Genomic DNA, 22,236 nt, shown 5'->3' with positions numbered 1-22,236 from the left:
ATGGAAGGTACTCTTTTTGCTGTCGTTGTTTAGTCGCTAAGTCATATCCGACTCTCTTGCAACCCCATGGGCTGTGGCCCACCAGGCTCCTCTATCCAAAGGATTTCCCAGGCAAGAATACTGGAGTTGGTTGCCATTTCCTTCTCCTGAGGATCTTTGCAACCCAGGGATCATACCCGGGTTTCCTGCATTGGCAGACAAGCCATCAGGGACACCCATAGGGTACTGTTTCTAGGTTGTCTTTATTTAGAGGTATGGTTCTTCTATTAAACACTAACATTAAATTGTTTAGAAAGAGCTGTTTGCCTAAAAGATATACAAATTACTGTGTCTAGAAGATATATATGTGTGTGTATACATATATGTAATATTCCAAAATATGTAGCAAAAGATGAAGAATGTAACTACCCAGCTGTTACACCCACGTAACCTGACAGTGCTCTCCCTAGCAGAGCACTGGGATGTGCTCCTGTCGCTGTTCTTTGTACTTCTGAAGAACAACGGGAAAGCTACATCAGCGCCTTTGGAAAGTGCGTCTGCAGCTACCAGTGTATGTTCCATTATACGTTCTCAAGAGAGTGTCCTCTCTTGATCCTGTCGGAGTCGTCTAGTGCCATGGCTGAACTCTGAGTGTATTGTGGACACTTACTTGGGAACTTGTGTTCTTGGCTGAGAGCAAGCAAACGTTTCAATTCTGTAGGGAGAAAATGAGAACAATTACAGCTTGAACTGCTAAAACAGAAGTCACTTAATCCTGGAGAACCACTGAGAAGTCAAAGCAGGAGTCGACTCATGAATGAACTGATTTTGACCTACCTTCCTCATCTATCAAGTAGCTCGATGCTATTCCATCAGTATCTGTGACATCGCAGGAGTAAATGCCCAAGTCTTCCGTCCCAAGGTCTTTGAAGGTCATTTTCGTCCTTCAGAACAGAATGTTTTATGAGAAGCGAGGCTGTGTAGGGCCTGGGGGCTGTGCCCTGCCCTGTCTCCAGCCATCTGTACATGCTGCTCCCATCATGTGGAGCATGTGCTCCATCTGCCTTGCTGACCTAATGCTCACGCCCTCTTGCTGCTTCTGGGAAGGCTTTCCTGACCTCCTCCCATGGGGTGATGGTGATGGGACAGGGAGATGGTACCGATCTCCCATCCCCAAGCTACGATGCATATCAATGCATATCCCAAGTAAAGAGATTTTCAGCTGATCAACCCTTGCTGGGCAGCCTGAAGATCCTTTACTTCACAGGGCAGAACCACCCAATGCTCCCGTTACGTCACCCCTGGCACTTCCCATTTTGGAGGTTATTAAATGGCATCGGTATTGCCTACTTCATTGACTATATGCCTGCACTTTGTGTCTTTAGGGACGAGATCTGTTTTGCTCACTGTTGTGACCTCCAGCATCCATACCTTATCTGGCACATAATATGTGCTTAATAAATACTTGTGGAATGAATGTATGGGTCAATGGTCTAATTCAGTTTGTTTTCTAACTTTTGTGAGTCACATGGCTAGTCAGTGTCTAAGGTCATCCAAACATTTATATGTTTGTCAAGTTAGTCAAGGAAGAAATAGTTCCAGTTTTATTGTCTTTCCTTTGACCAAAATTATGTTTTACTTAAAGGATCTTACAGCACAGTGACAGCAGAATGTCTTAATTATATAGAGTATTTCCTTGCTGTTCTCCAACAAAATTACTACTTCTTTCTTTTATTTTGGGATATATTGGATTTTTTGTAATAGAAATAATACTTAGGAATATTGTGTTTTACCAAATGTAATGTAATCTGGTTGGCACTTTAAAGATACAAAGCTTGATAAGTAAGATGAAATTAAAAAAACTCAGAATCTTGAGGTTGAAAGAAGTAGCAGATCATAAAATTAATCCCCTTCACTTCTTCTGTTTTACAGAGAAAGAAACTGGAGGTCCATGAAATTAAAAGCTGCCCCAGGTCACACAGTGGCTCCTGGTAAAGCTGTGACTTGAGACCACCTGTCCCATGCCTCTCTCTCCTATAGAGTTTGTTCCAGGGCAGTACTGTGTCTCTCACAAGTGGTGGTGAAAAACCAGAACAGATTATACCTAATCCATTTAATTTGCCAGAACTTGAATCAGCGAGTTCTTCCTTACCCATCTCCCCATAAGGATCCTCACCATTACTTTAAGATTTCAAAATCTTGTAGAATAATGAGAATCATCTTTAAAGTTCACTTTAATGCCAATCAAAGCTTTTCTTCCATCATAAATGATGCCAACTAAAAACTGTTGCTTGCCATCTGCCTCTACAAGGATGAAGCCACTGGCCGCTGCAGTTGCTGACCTTCAACACACATCCCAAAAATTCAGGGCAGAGATCAGGCATGAGGCACTCTGTGCTCTGGGAAAAACTGGCAGAACAGGACTTCAGATAGCTGGGTGTTTTTCAGAAGATTTTATGAGCTCAACTTCTAAGTGAAAGAAAGGATGAGATGGTTGTCCGGCATCACTGACTCTACAGACACAAGTTTGGGCAAACTCTGAGGGATACTGGAGGACAGAGGAGCCTGGTGTGCTGCAGTTCGTGCGGTCGCAAAGAGTCAGACATGACTTAGTGACTGAACAACAATTTCTTGCACCTTCTCATATCTCGAGAAGCACTAAAGTCATTAACATCTGCTCCTCATGACTAGCAGCAAGCTTCTGCCAAAACATGTGCTTGACTGCTCGCTTCCCCCTTCACCAAAATCACATCTATTCTGACGTCTCCACCTACTTTGTTGGAGCAGTTACTCAGAGCTATCTGAAAGGCTGTCTCGTGGGCTATAGTCCTCATTTTTGCCCCAAATAAAATGTCATTCTCACCATTTTTTCAGTCAACAATAAGATAATATATGAGAAAGCATTTTAAATGGAATAATGTGAAAAGTAGTTTATAAGGATTGTTATTTCTTCACGTTTATACTGGTGATCACTTTTTACACTACCAGATAAAAATATGTGTGATTTCATTCTCTTAATTGAAATGGAGAATAGCTTGCTTCACTCTCCTTTCATGAAAAGGAAACACAGAGTTACAATTGAAACGGTACGTACTTGTTGCCTTTGCTTTCAACCTCTAATCTCGGAGAGTCCTCCGTGGGCACGTAATCTTTGGACCAGGTGAACTCAGAACTTGGAGCCATCTGATCACATTCAAAGTTCAAGGAAATGATTCCATTGTCATCCACACTTACAACAACTTCTTTGGTTCCTAGAAGATGAAAAACAAGGTGCTGATATTTCCTGGTAGAAGTTAATCAAGTAAGAATTCCTCACCTCTTTACTTTAGCCTTGAAGCAGGGCCTTGAGTCTGTGCAAGTGAAAAGTCCCAACTGCTCACTGTGACTGACAATCCTGCTACAATTCAACTTTGTGCTGCAACACGGAATTAAGCGAATGTACCATGTTTCTTAGGTAGTGTTAACACCATGGACAGTACTGTTTGGTCAGAGCTGAACAACAACTGGTTGATATGACCAATGGAACAGTTAGGGGAGTGTGTTGACCATAACAAGAAGGGCAAGGCAGCAGTGGGAAATGCCTAATGCATGACTTTTGCTTCAATAATACCCATATCTAACTAATCATCAAGGGCTTCCCCTGGTGGCTCAGAGGATAAAGCGTCTACCTACAATGCAGGAGACCCGGGTTCAATCCCTGGGTTGGGAAGATCCCCTGGAGAAGGAAATGGCAACCCACTCCAGTATTCTTGCCTGGAGAATCCCATGGACAGAGGAGCCTGGCGGGCTACAGTCCATGGGGTCGCAAAGAGTCAGACACGACTGAGCAACTTCACTTATTCACTTACTTAACTAATCATCAAGAAAGGATAGATAAGAGATTAAAAAACCAAAGGGAAACTGAAGGAGAAAAGGTAGAGATAAGAAGAATTGCCCTTACTCACATGTTCAAAGTTTGTAAATCATTTAAGAATGAAAAAAAAAAATCCATGAAAACAAGTTCTACTGATTAGATAACCATAAATTAATCTAAAGATGCTATTCTAGGTTAGAACAATAGATATCTAGAAATGATTGCTATTGAACAGTATAGAAATTTAAATGGAAATGAATTTCAAGAAATTCAGATGTTTCAAGATTAGTTTTTATATTTTAAAAGAAAACAAGTTAATATTTTAATATTTCTGAGGGTTATAATAAATTACATCTGCATACAATATAGCAATTCAGAGACTTCTTGGGTGGGCCAGAGGTTTTAAGAATCCACCTTCCAATGTAGGGGATAGAGGTTTGATACCTAGTCAGGGAACTAAGATACCACAAGTTGTGAGGCCACTAAGCCTGTGCACCACAACAAGAGAAAGCCTGAGCACACCAAAAAAAGAGCCTCTGAGCAACAACGAAGGCCCAGTGTGGCCAATATGTATATGTATATGTGTAGCGATTCAAAGAGCTTGTATAGCATATAAAACTTTCATATCTATGCCTAACTTCAATTTAAAGTACAATGCTCTTCTTTTAATTAATGCTCTTCTTCAATTTAATTGCCACTCATTCTACTACCAGTCTAAACTTGGTTTGTTTCCATACATTAGGAAAAATATTTTATATTTAATTTCAGAAAGGTACAGCTTCAATTTTTGAAAAGCATAAAAAAGACTTCCAATAAATACTTTGCAAATGATGAAAAGTTTTCTCTTCTCCATTGCACTGTTCAGTAAAACTTGTCAGGAGAAAAACAATTCCAAAACTCCTTCCAAGTTAATGGCAAAACCAGTGCCCAAAGAGTGACTGGTGACATGAAGGTGTTGGTTCCTAAGCCTGGCAGTTAATTTAAATTGTGTCCTTATTGATAGTAGTGTGTGCTTCAATTACAAGCCTCCAAAAAGTGACTTAAAACATGGAAAGTTTAGAGAAGACTAATTCTAGGAGATTTTTAAAAATTACTTTTTAAAAAACAAAGGGTTATTTTCACATTTAGCTATACAGATAAACAGAAATAAGGATCAGATAAAGATCTGATTGCTCCTTAAGTGAAATGTCCCCCATGTATTAATTTTTAGGGCTGTGTCTACTCCATTGGAAGTCGCAGACCATGTTATATTTCTATTCCCAGTAACACAGGACTAATTCTTACAATTCATTGCTGTATAACAAGTAATGAAAAAGTGCTTTTATCAAAACTTAAGAAAGGACTAACACCTCAGGAATTCTGAGGTTTAAATAATATAGTATGCAGTTAGCATGACTGAATCACAGAGAGTGTAAATGGAAAATTTTCTGAATATCTGAATCATTTTAAAGAGGAAAGGAGACGTAATAGAGGCTGATTGGACCTTTTTTTGTGTGATTTACATGATATCTATTTTGGAAGCATGACAGATTATTCATATTAATCATTCATTGTTTTACTTGTAATCTCTTTTAAAAGGAAGTGAATCATCCATATGCCTGCTGTTTATTATGTTGGAGATATGACTTAAGTTTACACAGAAAAAAGATATTGCTTAGGTTAAGAATCTTGACTTTTTATTAAAGAGAAATATGTGACTTTTTGGCAAAGCAGTCATAAAATGGAAGGAATATGAACAATATAATTAGTTTGACTTTTCCCTCAAGTCCATGGATAGCCTTTCTACTATAACTCTGGATTCAATCCAGAATTTTGCCCAGGAACAAGAAGTAATGCAGACAAGCTGCTCAGAGCCAGAGCTATTGTGACAAAGTCCATGCACTGGCCTTCCTGGATACTCGCTGGAGAAGTCCACAGACCGTCACTTGGAACCTGTACTTCACTTGAGATGATTCTAACAAGCCTAGTTGATTGGTTTCTCTCAATAGATTAAATCCGAACAAGAGAAGGAAGTAAGAAACTACTGTCAGGAGAACGACAGCAGGAGAGGAAGCAGAAAACTAAAAAGCTGGCGCAAAGACATTACTTAGTAGAAGGACAAACAGCTCCTCACCCTGTAAGACATACTGTATTTTAACACTGGGCAATAAATAAGGTTGATCCTTGCGGCTCCAAGTTACACAGAAAAAGGTAAATAAGTATATTGTATCCAAGAAGTGTATGAAACATGTGTACTGAAATGTGTCATCTATTTTATGAGAATTTTAATCTAAGAGTCTTAATACAAAATTTTATATAGTTGATGGTCTAGCAATAAATTCTCAGGTAAATGAAACAACTGGCTATTTAAAACAATACTTTTTTCAGATTTCTGAATGGCCAGATTTGGTCCCAAATCCATGCAACTTGAAGAATAGAAAAACTCTGCTTAGTTGCTGTCTCAATTACCTCAGTTATTGAGTATAGAGATGTCTTATTGAACTATTCCAGAAGATTAATTTTTGTAAAGTACTTGGACATCTTTTGTGACAATATGAGATAAAACAAAGATTTTTTAAGTCCCAGGCAGTATGTGTGTTTCCACTTTAATTTAAGAGTTTTATATCATTAAGTTGTAGTTGGGTTTTAATGTAAGAAATTTAGTAATTTATGCTTTTAGAAAACAATTGGTTTTTTTTTTAAGTCTTAGATCAAAATTTATGATTTGAAATTAAGTAACTGCCTGGAGGGGCAAAGTAATAAGTAGGGATTAGATGTAATGTCGATGAGTAGCTAAGAGAGTTTTACTCATTTATGAAGCTTTTCTTGATTAATCATATCAAATCAGGACATGGTAGGGACTTCCTGGTGGTCCAGTAGATATTGGACCATTGCACTGCATCTGCCTTGCAATGCGGGGAACGAGGGTTTGATCTGTGGTCGGGGAACTAAGATCCTTAGAAGCAGGGCAACTAAGCTCGTGTACTGCAACTGCTGAGCCTGAGCACCACAACTAGAGACTCTGCACCACAGCAAGATCTCCTGAGCCACAGCTAAGACTCAACACGGCCAAAAAAATCAGGACATGGTGGACAGTATCTGTAGGGGGTAAAAGAGAGGCACGAACATTTCCTCAATTTATGTTCTTGTAACTGTGGCTATAATGGGTGCTATTGGTTGGTTTATTAAAGGGGAAAATAAAAAATAAAACTCTCTTCCATACTTCTATTTTAAAAATCAAACGCTCATTAAGATGAGTGTTTGGTTAATTTTCACCTTCCAAAAAGTTGCATGTTTATCAAGAGCAGGGTTAAATGCTAATAGGGCAGGGGTTTTGTCTTCCATATTTCCTGTACATCTTTACATGTGCCAGGGGCTGGACTCTTAAGGGATTTAAAAGAGAAATGTCAGTTTAGAATTGCAGTGTTCAATTTTATTGGAACTGGTTTTAATAAAGCTTAAGCATAACAGCAATATTTTGATAAACAGACAAGATGAAATAAAAATACCAACAAAGAAAATATTCTAGTCACAGTCGGTCTCTTACTCATGCTTAGAATTCAAAGCTTGGTCTCCTCCCTGACAAACAATGATGCTGCCAACTGGCTGAAAGTATTGTTCTGAATGTGATCATAATCTCAAACTTTCGAAAAGTCAGATTAACTGAAAATAATTCAAGTACTAGTTTTCTAGGCATATTTCTTTGCCCCAAAACAATTCTCATTAGAAAATGTTTAACTGAAATAACTTGCAAAGAAAGAATACAGTTTCAACAGTATCACTGTGTAAATATAAAACAACTTTATCTTAAAATGATTAAAGCAACAAATTATAGCTTTTTCCCTATTTGTCACATGAATTACAATGTTAATGCTCTCATACTCTTTCAATATAGCTTTTCAAATTCAAAGGCTTCTTTTACTGTTCAGCTTTAATTAATTTGTTAACATAGTTCTTTGAATAAGTGTTTTTAAATACTAACTTAGTAGACCAAGTGTTTTACAATAATACCTATAATGGAAAATGAAAGTGAAGTTGGCATTTGGAAAAAAAAGTGGCCTCTTCCTGCATTCTGGGTTGAAAAAAAGAGGGAAAAAAAAGGATTTTGGAAAAGAAAGAAATTACTTGTGACAACAAAGAATAAAGGTGAAGAGTTTAAAAGAAAAAGACATCCTTTGGAAAATTTAAAAGAAGACAAAACAAAAATGAGCTCAGAGTTTCTTGTATCTGAACAGGTAGGACATATCAGATTGTCGATTATCTTTGTGTGGTCAAGAAAGTAATCACATTAATCTAGAAAAGCCATTTTTTTCCAACACATTAAAATCTTAGAGGAATTAACAATGGCTTTCTTTAAATGAAGGGATCCTGGATACATCCTGAACAAAAAATTCTAATGAGATTTTACAAAAGATACATGATATTGAAATGGATGATTCTTTCTATAAATACTCTTGGAAAACCAAGAGCAGTGTAATGCAGCGTTTCTGAGAGGCCCCAGGCTGGTCCACAACTACACCTATGGAGGTGAACCTGGCTCAGTGTCAGAATGAAAGAGATGCAGCTACAACATCCTCAAATTTTCTTTTTAGAATGTCCCACGGCCTGAGTTTTTGCAAGCCCTGAGCTGCTGTCAATCCATGGTTGAACTCATACATGACTAAAGGGCCACATTCACTAAAGTTGACTAAAACATGATCAAAATGATCCTGATATTTAACAGGCAGGCAGCAAGTTAGATGTTCTGCTGTCAAAGAAAAGTTCTGCTGTCAAAGTAAAGGAATTTCTATGGATGTTTTCATCTGAATGAAAGGCCATTTCACTTGCCCACAGAGCTGAGCCAGAAAAGTGGACCAGAATTTGTCAGGCCTTAGATTTTTCTCAAAAACCACCTTCAAAACTAATAATAAACATGAAGAATTCAGTTAAGAGCAGAGAAGATTTGGCTATAGAAAATGAAAGAGATGATTCTGGTCTGAAAAGGATTTAAGAAGAGTTGTCTCTAGTCAGCTGCCCCAACCCTAAACACATTCTTAACATGGACACAAGGGGATCTGGGTTGCATGGGATGGCATTTTATTTTTCAGCCGCATCTCGTAATATGCAGAACTTCCCTGGTCAGGGATCAAACCCTACCCCCATGCAGTAGAAATTCAGAGTCTTAACCACTGGACCAGAGAAGTCACTGGAGTGGAATTTTAACGGTCCCTCCAGGCTTGCCACTCCCCCCACTAAGTGAATAGGTTAAGGGAGGTCCAGGGCTAAAGTGAACTTTTTGGAAATGAACTCTATCCCACTTTTCTCTCCTCTCTAAATAGTAATATTTTAAAAAAAAAAAAAAAGATAAAATTTAAAAGTGGGAATTCATCTTCCCAAACATTTAATAATTTGATATGAGAATTTTCTCATATAATTTAGTCTTTTACATCTGCATTATGGGTCACTTTTATAAGCTTTTATTCTTTGTCCTTCTCCACTGGTGTGCATGAGTACGTGTGTGTGTGTACGTGTGTGTGTGTGCCTGTGTGTGTGTGAGCCTGTGTGTGTGCATGGGTAGTGTTTAAAAAACTGGAGAGTGGGACAGAATGGAAGCATTAAAAGTGAACGAACTCAATCAGCTGCATGTATTAATAATATTGAGCTCCCCTATATGGACCGCTGGCTGACCGACCACCTTAGTGCCACATCAGGGCCTCCAATGAACCTCTCCCAGTTCACTCTTCATAACTGGGCATTCATTATGAGATACTAGGGTTGGGATTACAAGCTGTGGCTACAAAACAGAGTCACACTCGTTTGCCAAAGCATGGTAGTCATCCATTATTTTTTTCATCTATACACCAAGTACTAGGCTCTCGATATACACAGAGAAAACACAGTTCCTATTTTGAAGGAGCCCATAGCCTAACACTTATAAGTCTATTTAACTTAAATGCAGAGTACATCATGCGAAATGCTGGGCTGGAGGAAGCACAAGCTGGAATCAAGATTGCTGGGAGAAATATCAATTACCTCAAATACACAGATGACACCACCCTTATGGCAGAAAGCAAAGAAGAACTAAAGAGCCTCTTGATGAAAGTTAAAGAGGAGAGTGAAGAGGTTGGCTTAAAACTCAATATTCAAAAAATGAGATCATGGCATCCAGTCCCATCACTTCATGGCAAACAGGTGGGGAAACAACGGAAACAATGACAGACTTTATTTTTGAGGGCTCCAAAATCACTGCAGATGGGACTGCAGCCATGAAATTAAAAGACATTTGCTTCTTGGAAGAAAGGCTATGACCAACCTAGACAGCATATTAAAAAGCAGGGATATTATTCTGCTAACAAAGGTCCGTCCAGTCAAAGCTATGGTTTCTCCAGTAGTCATGTATGGATGTGAGAGTTGGACTATAAAGAAAGCTGAGCACCGAAGAATTGATGCTTTTGAACTGTGGTGTTAGAGAAGACTCTTGAGAGTTCCTTGGACATCAAGGAGATCCAACCAGTCCATCTTAAAGTAAATTAGTCCTGAATGTTCATTGGAAGGACTGATGCTGATGCTCCAATACTTTAGCCACCTGATGCGAAGAACTGACTCATTGGAAAAGACCCTGATGCTGGGAAAGATTGAAGGCAGGAGGAGAAGGGGATGACAGAGGAAGAGATGGTAGGATGGACATGAATTTGAGCAAGTTCCGGGAGCTGGCGATGGATAGGGAAGCCTGGCGTGCTGCAGTCCATGGGTTCACAAAGAGCTGGACACGACTGAGTGACTGAACTGAACTGAACAGTCTAATGCACAATTCACAAGCCTGGTTTCATACTTGAATTACCCAAGGAGCTAAACAAACAAACAAAAACAAACCTATGCCCAGGCTCAGTCCAGCAGACTCTGTTTTAACTGGCCTGGACAATAGTCTAAAATAGAGTCAGTATTTTCAAAAAGTTCCTGGCCTGATTCTAATGTAATGTACTGTCAAGGTTGAAAATTACCTTCCTAATGGATGAAAGAGAATAGACAGTGAGCAAATGTACGTGAAGTTTTGTTGAGCTAATCTTGAAGAGTCAGCCTGACTTCCTGCTTTAGAATCCTTCAAAACTCCACCTCAAGGCCACTGAGCACCCTCAGCCCTACCAGGTTCTTGACCCCATGGACTGGAGCCCACCAGGCTCCTCAGTCCGTGGAATTTTCCAGACAAGAGTACTGGATTGCGTTGCCATTTCCTTTTCCAGGGGATCTTTCCAACCCAGGGATTGAACCCGGGTCTCCCACATTGTGGGCAGATGCTTTACCGTCTGAGTCACAAGAGAAGCCCTACCAGGTTCTACGACTAGTCAATTTTCAGAAACTGGGATTGGTCAGTAGGTTGTCAAACCAATCCCTGCTCATTATTCCTTCTGGAGCTCCAGTCTTCTAGCCTGCCTTGCTCCTGGTGAGAAGTCCTGACTTCCAGTAACTCAGTTCCTGCTGGGGAATCTGCCTGTGTCTGGGTTCTCCTGCCTCTCACCTCAGTGCCCCTGCCTGCTGCAGGATTTCTGATAAGAACACAGGCAGCCGGTTCCACCCTCCGGATCACCTGCCACACCTTGGCAGGTCTCTCTCTTGTCTTCTGTCTGATCTAGCTCACCTTGCCTCCACCTGCAGCCGAGGCCTGACACACTCCACACAGATACTGTTTGAAAAAAGATCAAGTGTCAAGACTAGAAGTGTGTCATAGGTACCAACAAATCTACTCTACATATTTTCCAGCTCATTCTTCTTATAGGCTCGTTCAGCTACCAGATTTCTCCGGGAAGCGCGGCACACTTTTGATCCTCATTACCAGCATGACCAGACAGTGGGGCAGTGGTTGAGTTACATCTGCTGGCGCTTTCATCAACTTCAAAAGGAGACCAGTGACCCTACCAACCCCAGTTGGATTAGGTTAACTTTTACCTGGAATTCAAATTACATTCGAGGTATCTTGTTAGATGCATTTGAGGTTTGCTGTTACATGATAAGCTTTATTTTCTGTCTGAAATATTAATAACGTGTTCCAAAAAGAGTTGTTCTTCTGAAATAGCAATCCAAGTCTCACATTCCAAACCCTGAAACTGATAACCGATCCTCATCCCCCATCCCGGGCCCCAAATACTTTAGCATAAAATAAATACCTGGTTAAAAGTAAAATTTGGTATTTAATAAAGTTAGTAAACATGGACAGCCATAGGTTACAAAACAAAAGTTTGCTTTTTGTCGATCCTGTGTGCTTTTATTTATTTGGGGTTTTGTTGGAGTATAATTGCTTTACAATGTTGTGTTAGTGGGAAGCGATTATTATATAGCACAGGGAGCTCTCGGTGCTCTGTGACGACCTAGATGGGTGGGGTGGAGTGATATGGGAGGGAGGTCCAAGATTGAGGGGGGATATATGTATACATGTAGCTGATTTACTTCTTTGTATAGCAGAAACTAACACATCACTGTAAAGCAATTATACTCTACTAAAAAATGCATTTAAGTTTTTACGGGGATTTATGAAACCTTACGGAGAAGGCAATGGCACTCCACTCCAGTACTCTTGCCTGAAAAATCCCATGGATGGAGGAGCCTAGTAGGCTGTAGTCCATGGGGTCGCTAGGAGTTGGACACGACTGAGCTACTTCCCTTTCACTTTTCACTTTCATGCATTGGAGAAGGAAATGGCAACCCACTCCAGTGTTCTTGCCTGGAGAATCCCAGGGACGGGGGAGTCTGGTGGGCTGCCGTCTATGGGGTCGCACAGAGTCGGACACGACTGAAACGACTTAGCAGCAGCAGCAGCATGAAACCTTAATACCTTGTTTGTAGCCTGTTTAACTATGGGCAATATTTTGTGACCCTCTATCTAAGCTTCCATCATGCTGTGCTATAAACTGTTTTCCTCTAGATTGCAAGCTCAGTAGGCAGTGACAAGTCATTTTATTCTACTCACGTGGTGCCCACACAGCACCTGGCATGAAGCAGGTGTGCAGAAAGCATATGAATGTGCCTGAACATTCATGTAGGAATGAATGTGCCTGCTGCTTGTGAAACAAGGACCAGTGTCTCCTGGGTTCTGGGCTCCTGCGTGGCGGTGCTTCGGACTTCCCTGGTGGCTCAGTTGCTATAGAATCTGCCTGCAATGCAGGAGACCCAGGTTCGATCCCTGGGTTGGGAAGATCCCCTGGAGAAGGAAATGGCAATCTACTCCAGTATTCTTGCCTGGGAAATCCCACGGACAGAGCCGCCTGGTGGGCTACAGTCCATGGAGTTGCAAGAGTCGGACACAACTTAGCAACTAAACCACCACCATGGAGATGCTTCAGGTCAGCATCTTGACTTGGTATCTCCCAGGAATCTTTCCTAGGTTGGAGCCAGTGGTTCCTGAGCAGGTTAATCTGGTGCTGTTTAGTCTGCAACTGTTGTTTGTAATTATATTCTGGGAATGAAATGGCCACAAAACAACTTTGGGGGCCTTATTCCGCACCAGTGAAACAACACTCTCCCCTAGGAGCCCACCAGCAGACCCCTTTTTGAAGGCAAAGTTTCCATCAGGGTGGCTTTGCTAATGTCCTGCCTAGCTACCTGCCATCCTGAGAGTTATTGATGAGAAAACAAGAAATCAATTTAAGCTTTTTTTCAGTCAATCCATTGCTTAACAGGTGCTTTTACTCATCAATGACTAGATTAAGAGTTTATTTGTATAGTAATCTAAATGTTCTTACACGAGTAGCCTTGCAGTTGGGCCCTTCAGCACGTCCACTCAGCACCTTGTATTTCTACACAGTTGGTACCTGCCAGGTGTGATTTCTATAGAGATCTGTGTCCTCATGTCTTTGTGTATTACCTTTTATCTGACACATGCGTTCCCAGCATTTTTCTGCTTTCTCATGACATTTTGCAAAGAGTACTTATATGAGGTATGGCACTCTCTCCCGACACACCTACTACACTTTGGTACAAGAAGGTCACTTCTGTCACATCCAGCTCTAGAGGGAAGTTACAAGAGTAGCTGAAAGTAGTTTATGAAGTAATAGGTTGAAAGGGGCAGGTACTTTCTCAAAGGGTGCATTTGACATTCTCTTTAAGCATCATGAAGTGAGAGCAGAATTTTCTATATTTACATTCTTTTCTTATCATAAAAACAAATATCACATTATATATCTGCTCTTTATTTCAATCTAGAAATAGGAAAGAGTTGAAGTGAGGGTGCTTGACTAGAATGAATATAAACTTAAAATAGGTGATTAATACTTTTTTTAATCCTCTCTCATTTCCAGTGCTTTCTTTCATGCAACTTTAATGAACTGACATATATAACTTTGAAAAGTGATAGAGACTAAATGACAAAATAAGTATTATATAATGATCTGGAGCTATTTGCCCAGTGAACACTGTAAACTTTGTTCTCGTAACAAAGGGAAAGACTGTCTTTCCTAGTCCAATCACGGCATCTGGAAACTGGGCCGTGAGGGCTGCCTCAGCTCTATAGATCATTCAGTCAGGACTGCTGTTAGCTTAACCCAGGGGTCAGCAAACTATGACTCGTGGGCTATATCTGGACCGTTGCCTCTTTCTGTATGGCCTGAAAGCGAAGAATGGTTTTTACATTTTTAAATAGTTTTTTAAAAATCCAGAGAAGATTAATAGTTCAAGATGTGAAAATTAGTTACAATTCAAATTTCATAATACATATAACTTATTATATTATATAATGCATCTATCATGCACAATAAAGTTTTACTGATACAAAGCCACACTCATTTATGTATTGTCTGTGGCTACTTTTGTGCCACAGCAGAGCTGAGGATAGTGACAGGCACCATATAACCATAGAGTTGAAAATATTTACTATCTGGCCCTTCACAGAGAAAATCTGCTGATTCCTAGTTTAACTTAGTAGCTACAATGATACAAACCCTACTTTTGTTTAAGGATCATGTTTGCTCCCTAAGCTGTTCCAGCTTCTTCTGTGGTAGAAAAATATTCTTGTGGGAGTTAATGGCCACTGTATAACAGAAATAATGTCCCAGGAATGTATACTTTAAACAGTTGGTCCAGAAAGCATAATTTGATCAAGAATTTCCGTGTTTTTAAGTATGAACCAAAGTAGCCCTAAAAGTGAAGTGAAAGTGTTAGTCGCTCAGTCGTGTCCAACTCTTTGCAACCCCATGGACTGTAGCCTGCCAGGGTTCTCTGCCCATGGAATTATCCAGGCAAGAATACTGGAGTGGGTAGCCATTCCCTTCTCCAGGGAATCTTCCAGACCCAGGGATCGAACCTGAGTCTCCCACATTGCAACCACTTCAAACCTGGCTCACCCCTGCCCTGAGGTCCTGTAATGGGGTAAATGATTGTCACGTCCGATGGTCATACTTGGGATTCCCTTGTGGCTCAGCTGGTAAAGAATCCACTGCAATGTGGGAGACCTGGGTTTGATCCCTGGGTTGGGAAGATCCCCTGGAGAAGGGAAAGGCTACCCACTCCAGTGTTCTGGCCCAGAGAATTCCATGGACTGTATAGTCCATGGGGTTGTAAAGCTGGACATGACTGACTTTCACTTTTCACCGTCATACTTATCAGTTGTTTGGATAGCATACAGTGATGATTTTGAAAATGAGGAAAAACATAGAAGTAAGGTTGAACGTTACTTTGGTATCTTACACAGATGAGATAAACTTTAACGAAAAAGTAAAAGCCTACCTGGACGGGTTTCAGCTACAACAGGCCCAGCAAGGTCAGACGGCTTCCCGACACCTGCCTGGTTTATGGCTCGAACTCGGAACACGTAGCTCTCACCCTCCTTGAGGCCTTGCACCTGGAAGAAGCAGATATAGAAGTGATGGTCACTCTGTGTCATTTGAACAGAAGTGCTCTTCCCCTGTGGAGGTGATTCAGTTATACAGCACAGGATTTGGGTTCTAAACTTCATCCTGTCAGAGACTCAGTGTGTGTCTTCAGCTAAGACTTTCTTCTTTCCTGACCATGTGTAAGTAGTCATTTCCAAGATCCCTTGAAACTCAGATGTTCTTTCTTTTTTAGATAATTTAACAGCCACCAGCGTCAGAAATAGGAGACTGATACCCGTATGTTCTATGGGCGTTAACCACCTTATTCTTTGGTCAAATGACAAACTGCCCACAAGAGCATATGGGCTGCCTGCTTTTCCTGGTCCTTTTGGAACATTCCAGAGAAATTTCAGATAAAAGCTCTGGCAGGAGAGGGGAATTACAAGCATGGATCTTAGATCATGCGTCGCTTTCCATTTGTCTAAAAACATGTTAAAGCATTAGAACAAAAACAAATAATATAGCTATTTCTCACTAAACAGACAAGCAACTAACATGGCTGCAAATTTCGGTAATTTGTGAAGAGTCAATGTATTCAAATTTCAGATCCACACACTGTCATGCATCAGGAAGATGTTTGCTGAGGACCTATATTATAAGTGTACCACTGAGCTAGATTTACAAGAGCATGAGGAAAGTAGAAAATAAATATTTATAATATGCTTTTATATGACAGTCCCACTTCATAATTTTCTGTGACTTTCTTTGGGTTCAGCACAGTCTCATAAATAAAAAATAGTATAAATATTATTGATATTTTACAAAAATTATCTTTTTTAAAACAGTTGACTTTTAAAACCTATATCATACTTTAAGAAGGAATTTGTTATACGCAGAGGACACAGTTTTTCCCATAGTGTTGTGATGGAGATTAACACCCACAATGGGATTTAAATCATACAAAGCTAGAATATATTTACTCAGCTAAGCAAAGGGTTTGTGACCATGCATTTAGGTGAGCTATGTATTAAATTGTTGGGTTTTTAATCTAATGATTTAATTGTGTTGTGTTTATGATAACAGAATGCTACAGTTATGATAACAGAATGTTACTATTATGATAGCTTTTACTGGAGCTAATGGATTTTTGAAATGATTTTAATCTGTAAATGAACTTGAATTTAGGCACAAGCTAAATGCATAAAGGTTGATGTATTTAAAGTCCATATTTAGAGATAATGCCAGGCAACTGTGGATCTACAAAAAGGAACAGAAACACTTCCTTGTTGTGATAAAAATAGATCAGTTGCCAGGTGCCTGCCACATCTGCACCTGCCGCTCAGGTAGTATGTGACCGTGAGTTAGATTCCGGCAACACGGCACAGGAAGGGAATCCAAACATCCCGTGTCTAGTCACTGGGGTGACAGGCACACCCCTACACCCTTCCATGACTGCAGGGCAATGACTGCTGGGCTTAAAGCACTAGAGATGCGCCACGTGTGCATGCATCACATCTATTTTTTCCTTTTCTTGGATTTGTTTTCCTCCTTAAAATTTCCAAAAGAACCGCATTCCCTTGTCTTCTTCATCCTTGTTCCCTTCTAATTATTCATTCCCTTCTCACCACACTGTAGCAGCAGATTGTAATTGCCAATAAAAAAAGGAAGTGTGAGCTCAGCTGGTTAAATTTTTTGATGTAAAGCAATGCACCTTTAACTCCTTCTAGGAACCCCCAGACACTCCGTGCTCACATGAACAGGGATGCTTCTGGCAGACACCAGCTAACCCACTAGGTTCTGTGCAATGGTGCTAAAATCTCCTATTCCTGGTGTTATTAACATATCTCCTTTCCTCACTTAAACTTGATAAAGTTTTTTAACATGTACATTTTTTTCTCCATTTCAGGCTTGAAACTTTTCTGAATATGAACCACCTGGAAGAGGGACTCCATATGATCATGGGTAGGGGGATTATGGGAACCTCAACTTTTCTTATGTCTTTACCATTTGAATTTATCATCATTAGCATCCATCCATTTTATAACCATAAGTGAAGTGAAGCTGCTCAGTCGTGTCCAACTCTTTGCGACCCCATGGACTGTAGCCTACCAGGCTCCTCTGTCCATGGGATTTTCCAGGCAATAGTACTGGAGTGGATTGCCATTTCCTTCTCCAGAATTTTTATAACCATAAAAGTCAATATTCTATTTTCACTTTAAAAATTTTGGCCAAACTCTAGGGTCATTTCCTTACAGAGAGTTCACCTCCTGCTTTGTGAGGGGCACTCAACCTCAGTCTCTCTCTTCCCCCTAAATTTGCCTTTCTTCTGTTTCTTGTCTTTTTTTTTTTTTTTAAATGAGTAACATTAACCAGTTTTTGATCTGCTTAAACTCTCTTATTTCCACTTACTGTCCATTTTTTTCTAGGCTCCTGGCCCCCTTTGCTTGACTTCTCACCCTTGTTTGGATCCTGTCTGTGGGACTCTCGGGACCCCTGTGCTGTGGCTGATGGAGGATTTGGAGGTCACGGGAGCTGTAAGCACACACCACCACCATCTAGGATGTATCTGACCTGTTTTTCACTGGCTTTTGGGGTACGTTTGCATCCAGAGGCCTCCTGATTCTCTGGAGCCAAACTGCATCCTAGCTCCAGAACTTCCTTGACCTTTTCTCCGCCCCAGGAAACGTGACATTCCTTATCCCTCATGGTTTTGTAAGGGGCTGGCAAGTTTACTGCATGTGCTAAGCTGAGTTAATGGCACACTGGATGTAACAGTAAAGGGTCATCTCTCCTGGAGAGTATATTTATATTTTTATGAGGACTATAAATGCCTTAACCCCAGAGCACTCTCTGTGACACATGGTGTTGACTCTACTGGCAGGTTGACAAGAGAAGTCTCTTAAAGTAAGTATACTCTGAGAATCCTCCAAGGCCTACCCTCTGGGCAGGGGCCTATTCCACCAGCAGATAAGGCTGCACACTGAATGCCCAGGCGGCGTTCTATCCAACTGTGATCATACAGTCACACTTCATTCTGAGTAACAGGGATCGGAGTCACATTCCCTACAGTTTCCGAGGCTCTGCTGTGGACTTGGGGTGTCCATATGCCATGACTGACAACAGGGGAAAACATGTTTTTGAGGTTTCCATTTGGTACAAGTGAGAGGGTCAGTGGCTATAGCAGAACCATCTCTGGTAGATGGGAGTTAGAAACTGGTTTGGTTAGAACACTCTAGAGGAAACTGGAAGGCAGTGACGTGGATAAGGGTGAAGTCAAGGTCAAGAGTTGAGTCATTCTTCTGGCCCCTGAGGGCTCACCTGAGCACAGGTGTGAGAGAGCAGGTGAGGTGAGGCCATGCATGACTCAAGGGATTGGAGTTTAAGGCTCACAGGTGTGCTGTGGCTGTTGCTAAGTCACTTCAGTTGTGTCCGACTCTGTGCGACCCCATAGATGGCAGCCCACCAGGCTCCTCCGTCCCTGGGATTCTCCAGGCAAGAACACTGCAGTGGGTTGCTATTTCTTTCTCCAATGCATGAAAGTGAAAAGTGAAAGTGAAGTCGCTCAGTCATGTCCGACCCTCAGCGACCCCATGGACTGCAGCCTTCCAGGCTCCTCCGTCCATGGGATTTTCCACGCAAGAGTACTGGAGTGGGGTGCCATTGCCTTCTCCGTCACAGGTGTGAACTCTATGAAAATAACACCCGCAAATCAAAAACACCCTCAAAAATATGTGAAGTAGGAATGAGAATGTCACCTTTTGGGGATGGTAAGTAATAACATCTTAAGACTGGAAATAGTGAAGATATGAGGTGGGTAAGTGGAGGTGAAGAGGAAAACAAGAGAGAGGAGAAGTAATTTCTAAAGCCAGGCAAAGAGATTCGGGTCAAATTATAACCAAATTGTTTTAAGCATCAGAAACATCCCCAAACCCTGCTGCTGCTGCTGCTGCTAAGTCACTTCAGTCGTGTCTGACTCTGTGCGACCCCATAGACAGAAGCCCACCACGCTTCCCCATCCCTGGGATTCTCCAGGCAAGAACACTGGAGTGGGGTGCCATTTCCTTCTCCAATGCATGAATGTGGAAAGTGAAAGTGAAGTCATTCAGTCATGTCTGACTCTAGCGACCCCATGGACTGCAGCCTACCAGGCTCCTCCATCCATGGGATTTTCCACGCAAGAGTACTGGAGTGGGGTGCCATTGCCTTCTCTGCCCCAAACCCTACCCACTGCCAAATGGAAGCCTACCAGGAGCCCAACACATGACACCAACCAACACTGAGATGCTCTGTTTTATCTCCTTGACTTTAAAATTACCCTGTTAGAAGACCCCTGTTTCTTAAAAAAAAAAAAAAAAGAGAGGGAAACTTTCTCAAACTGTCAGCATCCTCTGACCTTCAGGTATGTGTGTTTCAGAGCCGCCTGATTGAGTCCTCGCCACCGGTCCTCTCTGGCACTGGCCTCCTTTATGTCCACAAAGTAGCCAGTGACTGGAGTCCGTCCTGAGTGGATGGGAGGCTTCCACTGCAGAACCAGGGAGGTTTTCCTGACTTCACTGTACTTGAGACTGTGCGGTGGTCCTGAAGAGTGAAAGACAGAGAGACCCATGTGTAAAAATCATAATGGAGATAAGAAAACTCCAGTGTGTGTAAACCTAGTGCCACACTCACGGTCTTAAACTGAAACTTATACTGGTGTTCTTCTCTTGTAAATCTACTATTCCTGTGGAAACAGGTATCTTGCGGTCATTTTGTACCAAGTTTTCTTAATGACTCTGCATCAGCCTATTAGGACCCTTTATGGGCAGCAAGTGTGAGGCCAGTTTGAGGTGCCCTCCAGTGGCCGGATGAAGCGTTGCCCTCCGGCTATCCTTAGGCCTGTGTTCCTCACCTTTTACCGGGACAGTTTAATTTGGTTGCAGATTCAGTTTCTGATTATTTTTGGCTGACAACCTGAAAATGCACCCCAATATCAATTAAAATGAAGCAAGCAACTCTATCTGATGGCTTGTGAATATAGAAAAAGAAATACATGGGACATCCCTCGTGGTCCAGTGGTTACGAATCAATCTGCTAATGCAGGGGACACAGGTTTGATTCCTGGTCCTGGAAGATCCCACGTGCCTCAGGACAACTAAGCCTGTGCATCACAAGTACAGAGCCTGTGCTCGAGGGCCCGGGAGCTGCAGACCCTAGCCTGTACTCCACAAGAGAAGCCACCACAGTGAGAAGCCCACACACCACAACTAGAGACAGCCCTTACACACAGCAGTGAAGACCCAACACAGCCAAAAATAATAAATAAATTGTTTTTTCAAAAAGAAAAACAAATATATTGCACAATAGCTCCCCACAGGAAGGATACCCATAAAGCATATATTTCATATAGGGGTAAAAACAAACCACACTTGTGGTTACAAAGAACTTTCACCAAAACAAATACATTCAATCCCATGGGTCGTGAATCTGTGTTAAACCTTACTAGGCAGTTCACATCCTTTCATCTCATCCATTCCTAAGACAACTAACAGAAAGCTCGGGGAAGCCAAGGAACTTGATCAACCTGTTCTGGAAGGAAACCAAACATCCCCTGTGTAACGTGTTCTTTGCACTCTTGGGCGAGTCCCAGCTACTCAGTGATTACCTGCGTCTTTGCATGACTGTCAGCTGCTATGCAGGTGATAGTTATTTGTTTTCCTTTTTTTTTTAAATAACAAGTGATTTCTAACCAACCAATCAAAATCACCTGAACTGACTCATGGTGGCTTGAGAGCCAACAACAAGTGCGAACGCCATCATGCTATCCCTTGTGGTTTTGTTAGGGATTGCTCAATGTTGCCTGGGCCCTTGACCTCGGCTTAACAGTCACAATGAGTCATCCTTGTCTCCTGATGATGCCTGGTGTGGAAATAGGTTTGAACAATAAGACCAGTACCTTACCCTGGCATGGCATGTTCTGTTATGCAGATAGCTTCCATGACCATTGTCCTGTGTCATCCTCAGGAGCCAGGCAGCCATCCTAACAGTAGCCCAAGCCCTGTTTTCCAGGCGAGGATCACTGCGCTGCTGCTTCCTAACCCCCACATCTAAGAATAAGCAGACCCAGCTCTCAAACCTAACTGCCACTTAGTGCCTTTGTGACCCCCTGATTATCATTTAACCTGAATCTGTTTCTTCATCTGTAAAACAAAGGGATGACAAAACATCCTAAATGCTCTCATCTGTCATCAGGCTTTCTTGATTCATGATTTGCCCAACACTTCTCAGTAAGTCAAGGGTGGATCTGGGAATAGACAGGTCTTGGGGATGGAGAACTGCCCCATTCACTTCTCCTCTGATTTGGGAGCACTCATCCTGCAACTTCTTTTGCTAACTACATCGCTTTCTATCAGATCATTTTCCATAGGCCTGCTCAGAATTTGTTGGTCTCTAGTCATTCACATTTTAACTTTATTCAGGAATTGCAAGAATTTAAAAGCAGACCTACTTTTGTGTAGGAGGCAGAAAGAACTTAAGAAATAGCACCAGCTTCAAGAAAGTGCTAGGAAAGGCAGTGTGTTTACGTCTTGTATTTACTGAACCTGAGTGAACACTTGAACTTCTCTTGAGTTTCTCTTGTAATCTTTGTATTCACATTTGATAGAGATGTGA

The 22,236-nt window shown here is 41.3% G+C and overlaps 1 protein-coding gene across 2 annotated transcripts in view; it reads right to left on the bottom strand.

Moving 5' to 3' along the window:
* MYOM1 (myomesin 1) overlaps positions 1-22,236 on the bottom strand; it is a 121,593-nt gene that overhangs the window by 26,361 nt on the left and 72,996 nt on the right. For both annotated transcript variants that reach the window (XM_006071064.4, XM_044934795.2), the window contains 5 exons: positions 19,982-20,166; positions 15,503-15,617; positions 3,074-3,230; positions 817-923; positions 650-694 (listed from right to left, as the gene is read on the bottom strand). In XM_006071064.4, coding sequence (XP_006071126.3) covers positions 650-694; positions 817-923; positions 3,074-3,230; positions 15,503-15,617; positions 19,982-20,166 — 609 coding nt within the window. The remainder of the gene's footprint in view (positions 1-649; positions 695-816; positions 924-3,073; positions 3,231-15,502; positions 15,618-19,981; positions 20,167-22,236) is intronic.

Source organism: Bubalus bubalis, chromosome 22 (genome assembly GCF_019923935.1).
Source record: "Bubalus bubalis isolate 160015118507 breed Murrah chromosome 22, NDDB_SH_1, whole genome shotgun sequence".
NCBI lineage: Eukaryota > Metazoa > Chordata > Mammalia > Artiodactyla > Bovidae > Bubalus > Bubalus bubalis.
Note: the sequence above shows the minus strand (reverse complement) of the source record. Positions and strands in the feature narration are given on the sequence as shown.